Below are 21,913 nucleotides of genomic sequence, written 5' to 3' on the forward strand. Positions count from 1 at the left end.
TAACTAGATGGCGGCTTGACACTTGGCATGTCAGAATACTGGCATTTTGCACCTCAAATCTAGTTACCGTTTTCTGAAGGCTCGATGCTGCAAACAATTAAACCACACTGGGAAGCAGGAACATCTCATATGGGCTATTTTGGGAAAGGGTTTAAGGCTGTTCACACCATCACTCGCCTGCCTATGTTTTCTCTAGGCGTTCTGCCATATAAAAGCCTATGCTTGAAATATTTATTTCTTTACTTTGGCAGCCGTGATTGAAGTGTTCAAAGTTCAGCGCCTGCTTCTATTCCAACTGAAGGGTGTGCAGGGCTCAGGAAGGCCCCTACACAGCAACAACGGCTATGCAAATTTATCACAGGCCTCTCTCTGTCTCTCTTTCTCTCCTCCACATTTAATCTCTTTCTCCTCCTCTTCCATCACACATTGCTTGCTCTCTCTCTCTCTCTCTCTCTGCCTACCTCTTCCATCACACATTGCTTCTGTGTGACTGAAGTTCTATGCTCTGCTCCACTGATCTAATCTGAGCTGGCCCGTGCGCACCCACAATGCGAGGCCCAGCCGGAACAACACGGCGGACAAGCCGATATCACGACGTTTAACAGATAAACCCGCAGTACAGGCATTGGGCCCTGCTGCACTGTCACAGGCTACATGAACCGTAGTATTGGACAACAACAAAAAAATCTCAACAGAGGGATGCTTTCAGATACAGCTCAACATAGGATCAAAGAAGTGAGATGTTGATCGTAACACAGGCCACAGGGACATAAACACAGGCCATTATGCACCAAATATATGATGGCTGGCTGTGATTATGACACTGTTCATTACTTAGGGTCACATTTCATCCCATTATTACCCCTTAAGTTGCAAATGAAAGGAGCACGAAAGACGGTGCAGAACAAAGACATGTTAATACTGTTGAAACATGCTATAAAACTACCTTAGTATGCAATAGCAGAGGTGTGTTATGGCTCCCTGTGATTACACCAGAGAATACCCACCTCTCTTCTCTTGCTTGCCAGATTTGCCATTCTAAGAATAGTGAGTTCCTACTTTCAATCAATCAATATTTCATAACTCCCTATTAACTCCGATATGAACAAACAAATAAATAAACAAAATAGGGGCATTAAATAAATAAACACACAAACCTGTGGCTATGTAGGTACAAAATGCAGGTGTAGTATGTAGTTATATATCTGTACCACACTGTAAAGATACATAAGATACATTCAGTAGAGCTTGCACTGCTATGATCCAACAACCTGCTACAACCACATTTACTGCAAATAAATCACCAGTACAGCACGGCCATTGCATTGCAGCAAACCTTTCCGCTGCTGTATACATACGCATCCATTTCTGTATAATGAAACTCCTGATGCATGCTGGGTACAAATCTTTATTTCTAACCTTATTCAAGTTTCATGTTTTTCATATAAATGCAGAGGTAAGGGGAAAAAATAATCAGACTGAAAATGTCTGACATTGTGCCTTTTGCTTTGATTACTCCTTGTTCCTCACGCAGACTGTACAGTCTGTTCCCTACCTCTCTCTCTCTCTCCCTCTCTCTCTCTCACCCTCTCTCTCCCTCTCCCTCTCTCTCTCACCCTCTCTCTGTGCATTTCTCAATCGATTTGTGTGGTAGGTGGCCACATGCGATGCATGATTCATACTAGTCACTGCCAGCACACCTCACGAAGACTTTATGAACTTCCTGTGGGGTCAAAATAATGCCTGTGCCATCACTACCTCAACGTTTAAGTCAGCATCTGGAAAACACTACTGTAACGTGTGAATAAGGGATCTACATAAACATGTGTAACCAAATGTCTTAACGCATTGCCCCTTTGACCTCTGCTTTGCACTTACATCCACTTGTGATAATGCACATTGCGCTAATGGAAACCGCATGTTTATTAAAAGATTACTTGCAAAATTAGTACTCAGATCAATCTTTAGTACTTTCCACAACCACTCAACTGTAAAGCTTACACACACACACACATTTATGACATATTATAACTAATTACAGATTAAAGAAACAGTAGAATGAGTAAATTATTTTGTCTTTCACAAATTCCACTGTCTGGATCATTGTCAAAAAATGACTGTTTCATTTGGCAAGACTCACATATCTGCCAGTGAACAATATTTCATACACTAGCAACCAACACAATGTCCACATCACAACGATCAAGGTCTGTGTATACTTAGCTAATTCGTTATGAACATAGAAGCGACTATCTGGTCATGTAAGAATGTCAGTTTCTTTATGTCAACATTTTACTCCTACTACTTGCAGTGGTTTTCAAATGGGCAGCCAGAGTGATACGATACTGTACTTCACCAGAACAAAATAAAGTCTCCTGTTGTCTCTCAGTCATGGCAATAAAGGAACTCTTACAATGTGAGTGCAGGAGGAGGATCGGGCCAACATTATGTATTATGTTCAATTATGACACGGCCGTTAGCTGTCACTTCTTTTCAAGCTGTAACATTTCAGAAACAGGACGCGAGCTGTCAGTGTAAGGGTGTGTGTGTGTGTGTGTGTGTGTGTGTGTGAGAAGGTCACACTGGCCAAAACTGGTTTTATGTTGTTTTGAAAAGCAACACTAAACATAACACTTAATTTAATCTCATTTATTGATTTGTTTGTTTGTTTGTTTGATTTATTGATTTGTTTTAACCACAGAAACTTCCAATCACTTTTCTAACACAGAGGCACAGGTCTTTGAAGCAAAAGGAGTTCAAAGAACATGGGCTTTCCAGATTTGGGATTCACACCCCACAACCTTTCAAATGCTGTGCTGTCAGTAACACATGACAGTCTGTCAGTAGTGTGTTATTAAAATGGAATACTTGGACAATCCGTGTTTTACAGCTTAAATTTTCATCTAGATCTTTAAGAAAAATGAAACAAAATCATACTGTCACTTGCTTGAATGGTTACATAGCAACCTCAAATGTGTTGTTTTGATATCTTGCACTTCCACAAATAATTAACTGACACCTTCCGAGACCCCTTCCAAAGATTTGGGGCTGTACGTCATGCCATATTCTGTTTGCAGATTTCTAGTCTAGGCTTTTAATATTTAATCATCCACACAGAATAAATCAAGAATAAGAGCCTAAAACACACCCTAAAACACACATATGCTCTTTGTCCTGGCCATTATCCTTACCAAGGTGCCATACCAAAATCGTCCTCTCTGACAAGTGGCACATACACACTTTACTGCACAACAATAACATTTATGGAGTATTACGCTGCTTTTCTTATTGCAACTGAGATTAATTTAAGTTTAAGCATTATTCAGTACCTGATAATATGAGCGCTCCATGGTCACACTCCCAGGCTTACGCAGAAAACTGTGTACTGAAGTTTGCTATTGTACTGTAAATTAGTCCTGTTTTGTACTACTGGAATATTTAGGGTACTTCTGCATTTTTATTTACATCTGACACAGTTTTGTTGGCAAACCGTTGGTTTTGTTGTTTTGGTCAGTTTTCATGTTCCATAGAACATGGAAGTCCTAGTGAATTCATGTTAAAATTTTACATGTGATGTTTGGGACATGACAGGGAGAGCAGACGTGTGCAGATACAGCAAGGCTTTAATAATATGGCAATAAGACGAGATGAGAGGTCAAACAGAGCAGAATATCCAGAAAAAACGTAATCCAAAGGCAAAAAACAGTCCAATGTCAAAACACAACCAAGGCAAGCAAAACCGAGGGGCAAATCCAAAAAGAAGCAGGGTCAGAAATACCACAAGACAAGTGAAGATAATCCAGAACTCTTGGTATGCTTGCTAGGATCCAGGAGTTAAATGTGTGTGCACTAATAGTGAACAAGTGTGAGTTCAATAATGAGGGGAAGAGTATCTGAGGAGTCGAGTTGTGGAATTCTGGGTAGTGGAGTTCCCATTCACTGGATGCATGACAACACACCTCAAATAGCATTTAAAACCATGAGTAATGCAGTGCTGTCATATCTATATTGCAAATATAACTTGTCACCAATTACATTATAAAAGGTATTTCAGAAATATATATACAAACGTAGTTCGACTTATTTTGAAAGGTTTGTAGACATAGAGGAACGAACACGTTCAAATGTTGGTGAGGTATGAAACTTCAGAAGTCTGCCAATAACATCCCTGATTAATCCCGTTATGTCAGTCAGGCACCTGATAAATCCCAGCAGCACACAACATCTGACACACATGTCTAACGTGATGTCTGCATATCGTAAACGCAGACCTCTTCATTTATAATACACAAGTCAATACACGTGGCAGATAGACAAAGGAACTAAGGCACAGGTGTTAATTGGCCTGAAAGGCACAGCATACCAGCACCAACATCACTCTGCTTTATCCAGGTTCGATCTACCAGCACGTATGACTGAGAGGAAGTGCCCTCGATCCAACGTTCGCGTTACTGCATCAGAGGCTACGGTCCTCTCCACTCCCCTACGTCCATTTCTTTTTATCTGCTCACTCGAGGAAGCACATTACGGTGCAGAGACACGTTAGCAAAAGAGCAAGTTGGCTGATAATTGAACTATAAGGGCATGACTAATACCGCTCGGATGAAGCAATGTCAGCACCCTACGCCTATCCTAGCTAGCATGCGACGGGTAACCCAAGACGAACGCCTGCCGCATCGCTCCACAAGAGCGTGTTCGGAGCAAAGGGCCACGCGTGGACCCGAGTGTCTCGGAGTAACTAAGCACGTCGCAAATAAACAGATGCCACAGCGTGAGAGCACCAGGTCAAGAGAGAGTCAGCACCAGGACTCAGCTTTAGCACTTTGCTGTGCGGGCTCTCAGACAAAAGCATAAAATTTTAAGATGCGTCTGGAATGTGGTGCATTGCTGCTCTATTTACCACGTTTCGTAAAATCACTTACCACATGGCTTAATGTGCTCTGAGCGGCCACTGCCTGTTTGTCTTCGTCTTCTTTTACAGTTATTCTAAAGAACGTTGGTTTTACAACTTTGTGTTTCATGACTCTGCGGTTGCATTAAACTACAGTCCTTCGTACACTACGCTTAGCTTAGAGAACGTTTCTGCCAAATCTTTCCCAGCACAAAAACACATTCTTAACCCAGGCCGCAATGTCCCGACCTCATCTACACTCTACGGCTGACGAGTCCCAGCGAGGCGACCGGCGCCACACCTGCGCCGTTGTACCTTTCTGCTAGCGGCTTTACAGACTTTTAACAAATAACCTATGAATCATTTACCACTCTGGCAGTTTTAATCTGAGGCTCTTACCCAGGCAATGGCCATTATGCCCAAGGCGAAGAGGCTGGGTCCTAGCAGATTCCACAGGCCATGGCGGTCCAGCTGCAAGGCCATGGAGAGTGACATCGCCCCTAGCAGGTACAGGACCTGGTGGAGATAAGAGCCATAACGTTACTGGGTTATTGTCAGGGACCTTTACAGTGCCCCATGTGCAGAGTGGAGTCTGTGTCCAGTTAGGAGCAGTGGCTACTGCTGGGGTCACCTTCAGCCTGCAGCTGGACTGGCCGTGGAGGTGCAGTAGCTTCTGCTAGAAGTACCTCCACCCTCCACTACCTCCAAAGCCCAGTTCTGGTATGGTTTGGTAGATTTGATTAGTACCCACATGTTGAGTCTTTCAGCAAAGACACACACACACACACACACACACACACACACACACACACACACACACACACACACACACACACACACACACACACACACACACACACACACACACACACACACACACACTTCTACCTTCACATATTCCATTTTCATTCTTGATGTTTTTTATCCCTTCTCCCTACTGAATGATCCAGAACAGCTAATAACTAAACCACGGAAATGCAAAGCACCCTCACACATGCACACACACCTGTAACGCTGTCTGTTTAGTGCAAAATGACTGTGAAATGTTCTTACCAATAAAAACAAACGTGACAAATTGCTAACATTCATTTCCTGTATTGCAGCTCTAAACAAGGCGAGATAAAACACATTCTCCTGCATATCTGAGGATGTTCTCCTGTCTGCTATAAATTATTCCAGTTGACAGAATCCTTGGTTTAAAAAAAACAAACAACAGATTAGGGTTTGACTCGAGGATACTGCATATTCAGTACAGTGTAACTGTCAAATAAACTGTGATTTAACAGTACTGAAGTCCTGAAGGTCTGCATGACTAACTACTGGAGTAGACCAGTAGAGCCGAGTGAACCCTACCTGTTTGATGATGGATTTGAGTCTGGCCATCGCGATAACTGTGACCCATACAGACATGAGGGAGCCCAGAAAATCGCAGAACTGAAGGACGTCGTACTCCATGATGCAGAAAACCACAATGCCAGGTTGGTCACAGGCATGGTAGAACTAGAGAACGCACAAACAAAAAGAGAGAAAGAGCACGAGAGAAGGAGGACATTGTGTTACCTTTTCTTATCTTCCAGCAATCAACTCTATAACGGAGAAGCCAGGACTCCCAGCAACCCCTGCACCCATCACCTGACCCAACACACACACACACACACACACACACAACCCCCCACCTGCCATTTTGGATTTAATGGTGAATTTAATAAATCACTCGCACTGTCCATTCAGCTCGCTACTCTTCCGCCGTCCTCAAACCTGACAGCAACTGCATACGTAAATGTTAAAGTTGCAACAGCCCGTTGCCCATTTCACTGTACTACGATCTGGGGTCTACAGGAGCACTCACGGTGGAGAAGAACATTGTGAAGATGTAGACGGATGCCTCCAGCAGGTAGTGGCTGCGGATGGCGATGGCCACGGGGGGTACGAACATCAGGTTACTTAGGCAGAGCAGCAGGGTGGACAGCAGCTGAAATCCATAAGAATAGGCCTCTGTGTTGTCCGTACATCCCCAGCCTTCCCAGCCTAGAACACACACGGTGCACCTGAGACTCACTCTGGGGCTCTGAGGCCTTTCAAAAGGCTCCAGTGGAAAGGCAGTTGCAAGATCGCTTGCAAGATGCTCCACCCCAGCAAACAACAACAACAACAACAACAACAAAACACCATCATCGTGGTGGTAAGATATTATCGGGGCTATTATTTGTGATTGCCAGCAGAGAGTGTAACACCACAACATGCTTGCTTGGGTGACTTGCTGAACTTAAATCCACACACAAACATGCACAACCATTAATACAAAACACACACACCTGAATAATACCTCCACAACCTACTCAAACACTGGGACAAGAGAAGCACACATACACGCACAATAGGTTCATAAATATAGATTGGATCCTGTAAGCCTGTCGTTATGTAAACTATGGGGGGGGGGGAAGAGACGCATTGCGCTCCTTTCTCACTAGCACCTTTCTTGCACATGAAATATGAAAACAACCAAAACACTTTATCGCTGCCTAATCACTACAACCCCAAACAAGAAAGGCACAGCACGCTTTAAGATTAACTGGGTGTCAAAAGAGACGACCAGTCGTCGCTTTTTAAGACACTTGAGAAGAAAGGCTATGCGCGCATAAAAAGGGCGCGTTGTTATGCGAATTAAAAAGCATTTTTCCCCCCACAGTGAACTGTTTATGCGCAAATATTCAATGGTAGGTTGCGCGCCTATGCATATAACAATAGAATTCGAGTGCCAGATTCCAATGGGAGAAGCAAAAAACCACGATGCATGAGGAAGGTAATTGAGAAACCGTGATTAGCATTTCCTAGCCTTACCACGTGTCCTCTAATTAAACAACAATTTGATTTGTGAGCTCTTATTCACAGGAAGATATGAGTGACATGCGCATGGCTGAATCATTAAACTCAACCTGCCAATTACCATTTGATTGGCGTTCGACTGTCGAGAGGGGCGATTGCGGTGAAATTACAAAATAGCTCAGCGATTAAAATCACATTAACCTTTAAACTGATTGCAATGCGAAGTGTAGTGATAAACTGCATAGAATGAAACAGGTTGAAAGCCTCTTGAAATTCGTGACACTGCGTTCGTGAATGGATTTTAAAGTTCAGATGAGGGGTTTTATTTTTTTTATATTTATTTATTTTGTTCCCTAAGGAGCGATTTACAAAGCAATTTACGAAGCGGGAAGGAAGGTTTAAGTTTCAAAGCTGGTCACCTGCTTTACATTCGCATGCTGCATACAGGTAGTTATTGGTCCGGAGGAGCTTGCACTGTCCGTACGTGCCACAGTCGTTGATACACGGCGTAAGATATGAGCGTAGATATACTTCTGATGTTATATTGGAGCACGCCTCAAACCTGCAGTAAACAGTAAAGAACATTAGTCGAGAGGGAATAGACAGTATTGAAGAATAAGCGCTCTCATGGGAACTTGTTTTAAGCAACCTTCCTCTGACTTTGAGGGAAAGGCATATTCAAATATTTCACCTGAGAATAGCTGACACGGATCATCTGCAAATGGAAAGAGTTCAAAAAAATCTAACCGAGCAGATTCCACAAAAATCAAAAATCAAGATAAAACTAGATGAAAAGCGACCTTAGGTTTAAGGACACCTTCCATATCTTTTGAAGCTCTGAGACACGGGGGTGTTATCCCCATTGTGGTAGGACTTAACAGCATGTTGGCAGTTTTCAATGATGGTTTTAAACTTTATAATTTCATAGGGGTTTTTTTGTTTGTTTGTTTTATATCTGTGTGTTTCTGAAAGAGCCAAATAGTTTTGGAATAGCAAACCGTGTCAACCTTGAAACATTTCAGAGAAACAAAGACAACTCTTTAAGGATTTAACTAAGTAAATACATTGATATTATTCATATTTAGATGAGAGCAGGCCAGTGGCCAACATGAAGGACAAATAAAGAGATTTGCTATGCCTGTGTACAAAAGGCTAGCGTGCAAGCCTGTGCTTTCTTAAGCAGCTGTGGGTTTGGCAGTGGCGTGTTAATACTCACCCGTGCTCTGTGGAACAGAGAGATCGGAGGCTGAGGTACCAGGTTCCAGTCTGGGGGTACGGGATCCGGAGCTTTGTAATATTTGTAGTGGTATTCACGGTTAGAAGAAATCCCGAAACAGACTCTGTAAGAGGAGTTAGAAGGCTAAGATACCACTTGGTCATCTCAGAGTCCACTTCTCAGAGCCACATAATTTCGACAAGTATGTAATACATATGAGGAATTTGTGCTAACAGAAATGTTATTTAACTAAGAAAAACTAGAGATAAAAAAAAATGTGTATATGGAAGTATATGTGTATATGGAAGTATATGTATGTATGTATATATACAGTGTACACACTATCATATCTTGTGTATCTTTCATGTATCTTACAAGAAGAGCAATGTGAGGAAAAATATGTGCATATGAATATGTACACATGTGCTGTTCTGAGCAAGGCAGGGCAAACAGAATATTATTTACAGGCTATTACAGGATGATATGAATCCTGTACAATTTTACAGAGCAGGGCGGCATTATTGTGCAGAGGCTGGAGGTTTGGGAGAACCAGTTTAGAGTTCTAGGTGTTTGCTGCAGTTAATGAGTGCTATAGCTCTGGGGAACAAGCTGTTTGTGTGACTGGTTGTGCTGGCCATGATGGCTCTTCTCCCAGAGGCTGGAAGAGGTGACGTCCAGAGCGAGAGGGGCCAGCTACAGTCTTGCCAGCACACCTCATGACCCTGCTGTTGTAAATGTCCCGAAGTGCTGGAGGGCTTCAGCCATTGATCCTCTCCGGTGTCCTGATCTCTATTTATTTGTCTGTTTTGCCAGTGTGTCTATCGTGACAAAGACAAAAACGGAACTAACCACAGATTCTACTTAAACATGTCTTACCAGATTCACATTTCACGGAGGAGTTCTCTCGAAGGGATAGCGGCATTCCGTGATTCAGGCAGCCGAACACAGTAACATTCTCTCCTTTCACAGAGGACTGGTGAAAACAGTAGCACATTTGTTAAAAACACAGGTTAACAGGGGAAAAAACAGGGATATCACACAGTAACAGTAATGAAAGGAGTATATCAACAAATTCCATGTTTCAACAAACTAAATATGGATGGATATATGGATATGCAGATCATCTAGCAAAGCATATTTGTGATTCCCTTATGTTTTTAGATAAGGCGTGCTCTTGGAGTTGCGCGCGAGCAGCGATAAGGGGAAGAGCATCTGGCAGCATATGCCCTCTGAACGTCCGCAGCCATCTGAAAATAAAGATGTTCGCCCTCGTGTCTCCCTCGGCACATGAATAATAGAAAGGGCTCGGCGAAGAAGCGAATCCAGGACACGAGGCAAATTAGCGGCTCTCGCGCAGGCATTTCAGAGAGAACGCGCGAGCGCGCGAGCGAGACCTAACGGAAAGTGTCACGTCCCTTTTCAGCTAATCAGAGTTGTTAGAGAATGCCGCGGGGCGCTAACCTCGCTGGGTGATGCAAAGTAAAGGGGTTTAATAATTGAGTTACTTGTGTTGTTGCTGCTACCTAATTATAGCGCAACAAGACATGATTGACCCCAAAAGAAGTTGCATTCCCCCCCGCTGCCTTCCAGAGAACTGAGCTCCCGTTCTGTAATGGAGGCCTGTGAGCTGATCACTGTTGAAGGGTTTTGGGATAGTGGCTCTCTATCCAGACCCACGTCAACTCAAGCCTGAAGGTACACGTCAGCCTACGCAGTGTATTAGTCAGTTCGGTTTCGAAAACAAGCCAATGTAAAAGGCAAATTAATTTATATGCTGAAGAAAAGGAGAGGATGGCAGTGATGCGATTGTGAAGAACTACAATGTCGAACAGAGACATCCATAAAGCCGATGCATTTATATTAATCACCATTACACAGATTGCCATTTTCTATGTTCACTGTTGCTTTGTATGCACCAAGCACCACTGAAATGTTGATACCGATCCAAGCACCTGTATTGAGCTGGCCTCTGACCAGACTCCAATCTGGAAAGTACACTTTCAAACAATGACTGATGGCCAGTGGTCTTGATCTTAGGGCACTCCTTGGCTGTCATTCAAACCACTCTGAGAATTAACAGCTGGCAAAAGTGTCCACTCCCATCCTGCCACAGGACCGACCACAGCACAGTGTACAAGTCAGCCGTCAAGATGGAAGACCACACTTACCACAATATGGCCATTATGTACACAGGAGAGCTCCTGCAGCCAATCACTGAAAGCGGCCAAGGTTACTGAGGGCAACAACTGATGAGGAACCAATGGTCTTTCATGTTCATTTTACACAAACCTCAGTGCTGGCACTGGCTGATGTGTTTTTTTTTTACAGTCTATGGTCACGGATGGGAATCATGGCTCTCTCTTGACAGGAAATGCCCACATTATTTCAATTCGTTTCCTGTGATGAGATATTTCAAACAAGCTAAATTCTGCTGGGGATTCTTGGTGTAGATTACATTCATCACAGCTTTTTAAAAAATCTGTTCAGGTTTTTTAATTCATTTATTTTATTTACTATTTTATTGACTTCTTTTCCAATAAATTTAATTGACATTCATTTTCCAGTGCATTAGTACTTCTCCTGTGGAGATCTTCCACACTGCAGAGATCATCCACACTGTAGTAACGTCCACACTGCAGAGATCATCCACACTGTAGTAACGTCCACAATGTAGAGATCATCCACACTGTAGTAACGTCCACAATGTAGAGATCATCCACACTGTAGTAACGTCCACACTGCAGAGATCATCCACACTGTAGTAACGTCCACAATGTAGAGATCATCCACACTGTAGTAACGTCCACAATGTAGAGATCATCCACACTGTAGGAACGTCCACACTGTAGAGATCTATCACACTGCAGAAACTTCCATAATATAGAGATCTTACAAGCCTCTATTATTATAGCTGGCACAAACTGTATATAGATAGATATAAATAGATACATAGATATATATGCAACTTTACAAATGCATCACTTAAATCTAAGCTTAGGATAATTCATAATCATAAGCATGGTGGAAGAGATCACTGCAATCATACATTCTGTATAATTTAGGCATCATTTTTGTAAATCAAACAGTACAATAGATATTGAGTGATTGCAGACTCATTTGCTACAATTAATGTTAAAACTTTTGGGAAGCTGGTCCCAGATTTATTTATAGGCAGACATACAGTAAGTATCATATGCAAAGTATTATGTACCAAGTATTAATGAAGCATTGTTCATTGCCACTGCTTTGCTAGCAACTACTGGTCTTCTCTGCAGCCCTTGTGTCCAAATGACCCTTCTATATGCTCACTGCTAAAACCATAGCCTTTCACTGCTGTTTGGCTGGAAGGACATAATTACCATGACGACGTCAGGTTCTTGGACCTCACAGTAGATGCCAAAGATCTAATGGCAGGTCTGAATCAGGATCAACTTCAAACTGTCTAAAAGAGTCACACAGAGCTCCCTGGGGGAAACATCTCCACGCCCTGCCCTAACACAGACACACTGACTCACCTTCACACACTGTGATTTCTCTCTTTTGTTCAATTGTGCACATGCAGAAGCGTGCACACAGACAAATGTGTGCATGTGCGCACACACACACACACACACACACACACACACACACACACACACACAGGTCCCATTCTCTGGCTTTTTGCTACAGCTCATTAGCCCATCTCTCCCCCGCTGGCATGCAATCAGGCATGAGTGTCTGTTTGAGGACACTCCGTAGCTAAGGGTGCTGTGTGTGTGTGTGTGTGTGTGTGTGTGTGTACGCATGCATGTGTGCACATTGGCCTCATCATATTTATATTCGTACAGAAAAGAGGCCAAGCTACTCGGCTAAACACTCTGTTTACATTTCCACTGGTCCAGAAAGTCAATAGGAGGTTAAGCAACCCCTATGTGATTTTATTTTATGAAGGAAAAATCAACAAAGAAACAAGTTTGACCTTGTCCACCCAGCTGTGTCCCTGTGGCACAGCTGATGAGACAGCTAGAGCAGTCCCTAGCCAAGTCTGACTAGACCAATTGTCAGCCTACAACTGAGTACATTGTGTAATTTCTTGTCAAGTATTTAATAAAAAATTTGTAGATGCTTCATAGACATAAAGTAATGAAGTCTTCATGGACACAGAGGAAAACAACCATATTTTAACATCAAAATATTATGTAATGGATGTTAAAAGGAATAAATATATTGAATCATCCATTCTTCAGTTGCAGCTACAGGCCATGACAGTTAACTGACTAACTGTAATTTCTCTTAACTTCTGCACAACTTTTTCCACGACCTGTTTAGTATATAAGGCTAGGTGATATCTGGAAATGCATGCATGTATGGTATTGTGTCAAATTCTTAAGTGTTTGTATAAACAGCATTTGCTGTATGTATGTATATTAAAAATGTTCTCAGCTAACCTGTACTTTGGTCAAAACAGGTCAATCAATAATGAGGACAATAAACGCTGACAAGCTTCATAGGACACACAACTCTTGCATAATCAATGAACCGACTTCAGAGTACAATACTGGTGCCATGAGTGGTGGACAACACATTCTAATTGAGTGTAAGGCAGGCTTCTCCAAACATCTAGAGACTAGATGCACCTACTGATGTAATCACTTAGTATATGTTTGCATGCTTGCAAGTGCCAAACAGTGTGAAATATTACTGTGTTTACTGTGAACTCTCAAAGTCAGGTTGAATCAACCGAATGTGAGCAGCTTTAGAGATGAATCCAGACGTATTATACAGCCACCAAATGCTAGATTAGAAACATGTATTTATTTAAAACACATTGTATGTGTCTGTAGCTTTCTGAGGCTGTACACATTTCGCATTGGCCCTTCTCCAAGCTTCGTCAGTGGTCAAGTTCGGACCAGAGGGATACTGCCGCCTGGGTATTTCTGGCTGGGAGACAATTCTCGGCACAGCAGTGACATTGACTGTTGTAAGAACTCCAGCAGCATGACTGTGCCTGATGTACCAGGACAACACCCACTGTGATGCCTCCACCATGTCAGTGCCTGTGCCACGTTGAGAATAATCTGTCACCCAAATATGATACAGTCAGCAGTGGTCCTGTGGTCACTGGAAACTGGCGAGCGGTGAATGGGGTTGAGGGGAAGCTGCAATTCTCCATCTTTAAAATGCACATCTCAGTGTATCTACGCACCACTTAAGTCACACCACTAAATGACACCCCTACGTGTCCTTAATGAAGTGAAGGTTGAATGCAGACTGCCAAAAAAACATTCACGTTTGCTTTGTCTTTGTTCACAAATATATGAAATGGCTGTAGATGTATTACATTTATATACCAACATTAATTTAAAGGGGACAAAAATGAAAGCAGAAATGATAGTTAGTTAGTCTGGCTAGGGTGTAATTTCCTATGCGATATACGAATAACATCATCCTCAATTTATTTCTTTAATCCTGTGCAATTCTGCTATCATGCTGTAGACAAGATGCTCACAGTCAGCAACGAATAATCTTAGAGTAATTACCATAGTGAATAATCTCTGCTTAATTAGCATAATGGCTCTTGCTGAGCAGGCAACATGACTGTCAGGGAGGCGGGTCAGTAAGTTCAAACTGACTTGTACTGTTTGATATTCTGGCAAGTGGAGGAGTGGGCCTTGTCTGAACCAGCCATGGCATTGAGGAACATGTTAAGCATCATGCTTTTGTGCACAAAACCTACGGGCCAAAATTTGTATCTCATGGCAGAAATGTATCTAGGTCTCAAGATAACGGCCAATGCTGCCTAAAAAAAGGACCCAGTGGTGCTGGGTAGACTTTACCATTAATTGAAGTTGAAATTGAAATTAATTGAAACAATAATTTTGTTTAATATATATGTGTGTGTGTGTGTGTGTGTGTGTTGTGTGTGTGTGTGTGTGTGGTGTGTGTTTTTGTGTGTGTGTGTGCGCGTGTCTGTGTGTGCGCGCGTGTGTGTGTGTGTGTGTGGAGGGTGGGTTAGGTTTGAGGTCTAACTTCAAAGAGAGCGGTTCCAGGTGAACAATGAGAGTGAATGAGTGAGAACATCTGTTTCCTGTTCATCGCACTCTGTTTGTGACTGTTTACTCTGTTTATGATGTTTGAAGTTATGAAAGCAACGACTAGCCAAGCAGAAGAGCATACAGGTGCTTCAGAAAGCAGTGCACTAATTTTGATCTATATTTTTCACCTGTAGTGTTTTTTTCTGGGCTCTTAAAGGTGCTTACAGTTTGATTCCCTTGCTTCTAAAATGTTTCTGATCCTGACAAGATTTTTGCCAGATTAAACAATAATGTAGGCTCCAGAGACGTGTATTGCTGCATTTAAATTTAGCTCTGCTGGTTTAAAATCTGAACATTTTGTCCACTGCTGTAATGAAAACAACGCCAACAGGCCCAGCTGCTGTGAGAATATTCAGTCCTATTTATTACATCTAAGTCTGAATAAAATATGTGACACTAAATTGTGTCTGAGAGACCATATTGGTTGACAGGCTCTGTCAGCAGACACACCACAGCTTGAGAAAATTACAAAGCTGTGCCTCATAGCCTATAATATGTAAAATCATTATCTCATCAGAACTTGCTATTGGCAGCATTGTATCAGTTCTAAAATTGAGACGTTCCATTATAAGCATCAGTAATACCACTTGCGCAACACTGAAACCACTGGCCAATGGCATAAATGGCGCATTGATTTCATGGAAAGAAGATTCCCATTTTCGAATACAGGAGGCTCCTCATTTTGCCAATCTGAGACCATCACTTTGAGTGTACCGAACAAACGAAACCGAGGTCCTTTTTGTCCGCCTGCCTCTCTTTATGCCTGTCCAGAAAGTCTCATTAGTGCCAGGTAATTGCATTTTTCTTCCCAGACCAGAGCTGGCTGCCCTCTAATGGATGCCATTTTCCATTAATTACAGAGTAGAGGACACTTCCAGAAGGGCGGACAGGGAGGGATGAGGGACACAGACAGTTAGACATGTTCTCTGTTGGTTTCCTCTTGCCACCATGGACTGGGCTTTTGCACCAGTGTCGCACCATATGTGGTCCCGGGCTAACCAAGCTTCTTGGTTCTGCATGAATAGTGCCATTGCTGGCAATGCAACTCAACCCTGAAATGTCAGCAAGCAGAGGTTAATCAAGGAGAGGACACCCGGGCTGAGAAGAACAGGGAGCTTCATTGTGCCCTGTGGGAGGTAGGATCCTTCAGCCGAGCCACACAGAATACTGATGACAGGAATCCTTATAGTTCTACACACTCAGGAAGCGAGAATGATAGTATACACCTGGAGTGTATTACCTGGATATGCACCTGGCTTGGTTTCTAACATTGCAGTAAAAAGTGGTAACAGCTAAGTGTTTTGGACATACACAGTTGATTTCAAGAGCCCTTTTTAATAAAAAAATAAAGGTTGACAATTTTTTTGGTTTTGATGAACACTCTTATTTTAGTGCAGTTAGTCACATCAAATTGATTTATCGTTGTTGCTGTCGAACTGACAAAAATACATTTTGCCTCCAGAAATAAGGATGTTTTAATCAATCTTCTCAAACAATGAAATAGGAAGTCAGCAATATACCCAGAGATTTATGTGCAAAGTGGTTCTCATTATCATGTCTGGAAGCTGTTGCTTCAAAAAAAACTTTCACTTCAGTTCATGGTACCATAGTGTATTTTTCTGCTACTGACATGGTACAAGGTGTTTTGAAGAGAAAGCAATTGATGTTCAGGCTACAGGACTTTTTTCTCTATTTTTTTGCCCAGATATATAGGCAGTTGTTCCACAGCAAATCTCTTGCCAATATACCAAAGAGTGATGAGTGTGCTCCTTTGACAAAAAAAAAGGCCAATGATAGACCCCAGTGGTTGCCCCGGTTGCAAAAACGAACCCCAACTAGTTTTTTCATCATGCTACCACTACCCTGGCCAAAATTAAAAACATAAATCCTTTGTTGCTGAGTATTTTGGTCACTGTTCTAACTGACCACCGTAGCATCTAGCTATTATCATGCTAGTTCTTAGCTCTAGTTCTTTTGTGTGGGCTGGAATGGCAGTACATTCTACTCTGTGTGGTTAATGCCTTCAAAATGAGTCTGCTCCAAGCATGTTATTCTGTTCATCCAAGTTCCTTGTGACGAGACCTGAGTCCAGCAGAGCCAATAGCTGAAATGGCTCCCATTAACTGTCCTGCTCATAAACCTGCAGTACAATATCCATCACCTCATCGTCCTTGTAGGATAATTCCCAGGTGCCATCATATGGCGGCAGGCGGAAATCATTTGCTTTACGACAGTGGCACACACTCAAGAGGCCAGTCTTTACTCCAACTTTAAAAGAGGCCCTTTTTTACAATGCCCAGAGCTGCCATTAAAAGCGAAGAGTGAAAAGCCAATCTAGTGCTAGCTTCCAAAGTGCTGATTGAGGAAAATGACTTTTTAGCTCACCGATGCGGGTCATTTCAACTCCTTTGGCTGCCTTGACTGACACAGGACTGTTCCTAATGGCACGTGGCTTCACAAGAACAAGTTTAACTTTAACAATGAGGGAAATCATTTCAGGAATATGCAAAGCACATAATACATGATTTTGAAGTGAACAATTGTGTCTTAGGACCGCTTCCTGACTTGCTCCATATGATACACGACTTGTGGTCATGTAATTATATGTTTTTCCACATACTGCTTTCCTTGAAATCTACAATCTAAAAATTGCACGAGACTGGATGTGTTGTGCCTCAAATGTTACTGGATTCAAAGGTTCATCTGCAAATATATAATTATAGTTTTTGAGCCTGCTCATACCCAATTTTCCCATCTGTGGAACTTTTCTTTTAAAAGGAAAAAAATACTGTGAAATTCCTATTCTCACATATACTGGTTCTGTGCATTTATGGTGTCAAAGGAGAAAAAAATCACATCATTCTTTCTCTTTCACTACCAACAATCATATCCTGTCTCTGTCTGGTCAGGACCACTCAGACACACTCTCAGCATTCACTCTCAGCACCTCACGTTCCACCTCTTGGCTACTGAAAGCTCGACGTTTGACGTTTTAAAATAAGCCTGGACAGTGGCCGCTTATTTTCTTTTGCTGATACCACTCCAGGAGATATCACTCCATTAACGCACGCTGATGAAATCTCAACAGGAAATGGAGGCGAGGAGGATATGGCTGAGCTTTTGTGACTGAACGGGCCAGAGATCGAAGGGTTGCTTAATAGATCCCACCTCCTATTCCATCTGACCTTTTGAAGCTTTCTACTGACATTCAAATCGAGGATCGCATACATTTCTGTTATCGCCCCCTTGATGTTCGCATGAAACCTCTCCAGGTGATCCATCTCGATTCAAGCTGTGATTAAAGATCATATCCAACAGCTTATGATATTTTTTTCCCCCCTCAGAAACAAAGTGAAGTTCAAGACTTGATGGTGGAAAATGACAGTGACATTTGCAGCAGCGCTCCTCAGGTGTTAGCGTGCCCACGGTGGCTACTGCCTGGCACTCACTTGATTGCTAACATTTGTTATTAATCAGGCTAAAGTGCACAGCTTCTCTTCCTTCCATATGTAGTGGAGTGCTAGAAAGTTCCACAGACCTAACCTTGAGCCTTTTGAAATGCCACACGTGCCTATTCCTTTCAGTTGCGAGGGAAATGGAAGAACTGAATTATTCAAGCTTTAATCCTTCAGACACCTCAGAGGTGTCAGAGAACTCATTGCTTCTATCAAAGCTTTCTGAATATCGGTGTCCCACTGGAGGTTTCGAAAGCACAGGCTGATTTTCTCACAATGTAGAGGAATACTGCATTAAGAATTTGATTTATCAGAAGATAGTATTTTGTGGTAAAGAAACTGATGTACAATTTCAAACATACAAGATAACTATAATTTGAGATTCACAAGGTGTTCTTCCTGCAGTTAGCAGCCAGTGACAAGGGAGGAAAGTGTGAATATTATTCCCTCAGAATGACAGTTATCTTCATCCTTGGTTTGCCTTCATCCTCGCAAGTCATTTTACATGACTTGTATTATCACGATAGATACGAAACCATCAATCATAATACCCTGACACCATGGTGGGAGGTAGGACAATTCTAAGGGCCTATGAGTGATGAGAACCCTAAAACATGTTGGAACATTAGGTCAATTTTTTTCATTGGGGTCCAATGTGATATCTTTTCATGGGGCCCAAAATCCCTTCCTCTGATGCTAAGAGGATAATTAATCTTCATGAAGATTCATAAGTTCCCATGATGACAAAATCCAAAATTAATAAGTTAAGAAAACTGTGGCAGCAGTTACTTTCTGTAGTTTGAATATTGTATTTTGAAGTCTTTATACTAAGAATTTTGTCATTTTACATCTAATTTACTAATGTAACTTTTTCCATTCCACACATTTTGCTATTCATACATTCTACTTCCCTGTATAGAGTCTAGTCCTAAGCCAAAAATATGATTCTTAGCATAGTCTATTATCTATTTAGTCAAAAGTACCGGGTCTCCTTTGCCAGTGTAATCCTGAGGGAATGGTCTATAATAGATTAAAGTCTTTCTTCCAGTACAGTGAGTTCCATTGGTACTCACCACATTCAGTTTGAGCTCCATGTTGAGAACTCCTCCACTGTCCAGCACAGGCATCAGGTTGATGGCGAACACTGCTGCCCTGTCCGGGGGAATGGAGATGTTGGGCCCAAAGAAGATGTAGAAGTGCACGGAGAAGGTGTCCAACTCGTTACGCAATGTGGGTCGTATGGGCCAACACTTATTGGTGTCTGCGGTGGGTGCCAAGTAGATGATGCTGTCTTCAGCCGTCAGCGGTGAGCCCTGATCAGAGGTATTTCGCGACAGGTTGGGCAGGCTGGCAGCAGGCAGGGTTTCTGACAGAGAGAAGCCCATCGCTGTGCCAAATGACTGGGGCATATTCATGGCAGAGGAGCCCTTAGTGGTGCTCGGCTTGGAGCAATCTGGAGGGAAAAGATCAAAAGAGGGTTTGAGCTTGAAAGTCTTAATATATGCATCGAGTGATTCGAAGAAGATGGGGGATGAAAGAGAGGGATAAAGCAAATGTGAAATGAAGATGTTGTGCTCGGAGGAAGCTCCAGACTGAATATGATGGGTGGATCTGAGCACACGGGTCACAGCAAGGCTAAAAGTATCCTCCTGTCAGCCCTCCGCATCCAGGAGCTGCATCTCAGAACCTTTCTTTGCAGGAAAATCTCAAGCCTTCCTTTCCAATTTTATCCAGATAGTTTGCATGGGACTGTCAAGATGTCTCAGTGAATCACTACAGGAATGCAGGAGTACCTCAGCAGAGCTTACACAGAGGCACCAGTCACCTCTTTGGCACGCATGACCCAAGGAACTGTTGAGAGAATACCAAACCCCTAGAATTCAATATGCTACATTTTTAACCAATATCTATTTCTTGTCTCATCTTTGGGTTCTGCAATGCTTTCTGTTTTTCTGATGCAGTGTAAAAAATTAAAATAAATAAACCTGCAAAAATGTGTTTTCAGCCTTTAATCAGATCTGAACAACCCTCTCGCATTTCCAAAGTTCACAATACTTTCATCGTCGATCAGTTGTGCTGGTACTCATGGTTTCGGCACTCACAACATAGAGGAATACTTTACTTAAATCCATAATTTAATTAACACACCAAGGCCCTAAACTATATTGCATTATTCAGTTCAAGAATGACTTGGTAAAACATCATTACTGTGTTTATGCCATCTCTGTTAACTTTTAATTGATTAAGCAATAAGAAATATGTGGAATTGCTGACCTGCTGATTAAGCAGGTTCTTGTCTCTGATTATTAATAAACACCTTTTATGTCTTATGATTCATGCTAGTAAACTATCAATAATCAAGACCGAAGGACTGTCTGGTGATAAAAATTTTTATGACTCAACAGTAACTGATCCGAGTGCCTGAGACTGTAGAACAGTGAGTGTTTTTGAGAACATCTGAAGGAGAAACAGAGGGTCAATCACTTATTTAAAAAAGAGCCTTGATTAGTCTGTTAATCACACTGCATTTACAGGGTGCCTCTGACTGATCAAATCATGCCTTTTCCACACTCCTCTATAATTATTGCCATTTTGCTCACAACGTCATTACCGTACAAGGCGCCAGTACATGATGATGGGTAGAGGCAGGCAATTATGGGACTGTGGAGGTCTGTCTCCATCAGACATAACCACACGTGGGCTCGACTGGGGATGCCTGGCTCAGCACCTGAAACAGCTGGCCTCCGTCTTCAGCACCTGCACGGCCACAGGTGTTGCAGCAGGAAGCCTACACGCTGGCTCCAACGAGAAGCCCTTACTGCAACCAGGCATGAAAAGAAAGTATCGCTTATGTGACACTTCACCCACAGGGACTCCGTAAAAGACAAACAACATGTCACTTTTGCCCAACAAAGGCCAGGGAAAATTGCAGTCTGGGAAAGTACTGCGTCAAAACAGTCACCGAGGGAAAAGTGTCTCTGTAAGTGGCTGAAACTCTAGCTGAGCGAAAGCATTTGGGAGTTTGTAATGCAGTCCTAATGCAGGCATAGCGGTGCTCGGGGGCCTCACCAGCCATGTCATAAGAGCTCACAGTAGTCACAGAAGTTGCTTTAGAGAAGCCTGGCATTGTTTAATTAATAAAGTCTGGCAAGGATCAAAGAACATGTAACATGCTCATGTTGAGAGCTTCTTTAGCTTATGCTTGCAGCCCAGCCCTGTAGAAATCTACAACTCTTCACCTTCTCACTGAATATTTACCTTCAGAGAAAGATAAAGAGAAACAGCACATTTCAGTAGGAATCCTGCTCTCCTAAGCTGACATTTTCAACTTGGCAACTGAAATGTTCAAATGCTGATGCACTGACATGCCATAAACAAGCACAGATTACCAGAAAAAAAGGAACGCTCAGCAAGAGGCTGAGAATATGGGGGTATTTATTTTTCATGAGGC

The 21,913-nt window shown here is 42.4% G+C and overlaps 1 protein-coding gene across 2 annotated transcripts in view; it reads right to left on the minus strand.

Moving 5' to 3' along the window:
* Window positions 1–21,913, minus strand: part of tmem8b (transmembrane protein 8B) — a 100,801-nt gene that overhangs the window by 8,260 nt on the left and 70,628 nt on the right. For both annotated transcript variants that reach the window (XM_076997620.1, XM_076997621.1), the window contains 7 exons: window positions 19,536–19,915; window positions 9,810–9,906; window positions 8,934–9,057; window positions 8,137–8,279; window positions 6,741–6,919; window positions 6,245–6,391; window positions 5,291–5,407 (listed from right to left, as the gene is read on the minus strand). In XM_076997620.1, coding sequence (XP_076853735.1) covers window positions 5,291–5,407; window positions 6,245–6,391; window positions 6,741–6,919; window positions 8,137–8,279; window positions 8,934–9,057; window positions 9,810–9,906; window positions 19,536–19,915 — 1,187 coding nt within the window. The remainder of the gene's footprint in view (window positions 1–5,290; window positions 5,408–6,244; window positions 6,392–6,740; window positions 6,920–8,136; window positions 8,280–8,933; window positions 9,058–9,809; window positions 9,907–19,535; window positions 19,916–21,913) is intronic.

The sequence above is a fragment of the Brachyhypopomus gauderio genome, chromosome 3, assembly GCF_052324685.1.
Source record: "Brachyhypopomus gauderio isolate BG-103 chromosome 3, BGAUD_0.2, whole genome shotgun sequence".
Classification (NCBI taxonomy): domain Eukaryota; kingdom Metazoa; phylum Chordata; class Actinopteri; order Gymnotiformes; family Hypopomidae; genus Brachyhypopomus; species Brachyhypopomus gauderio.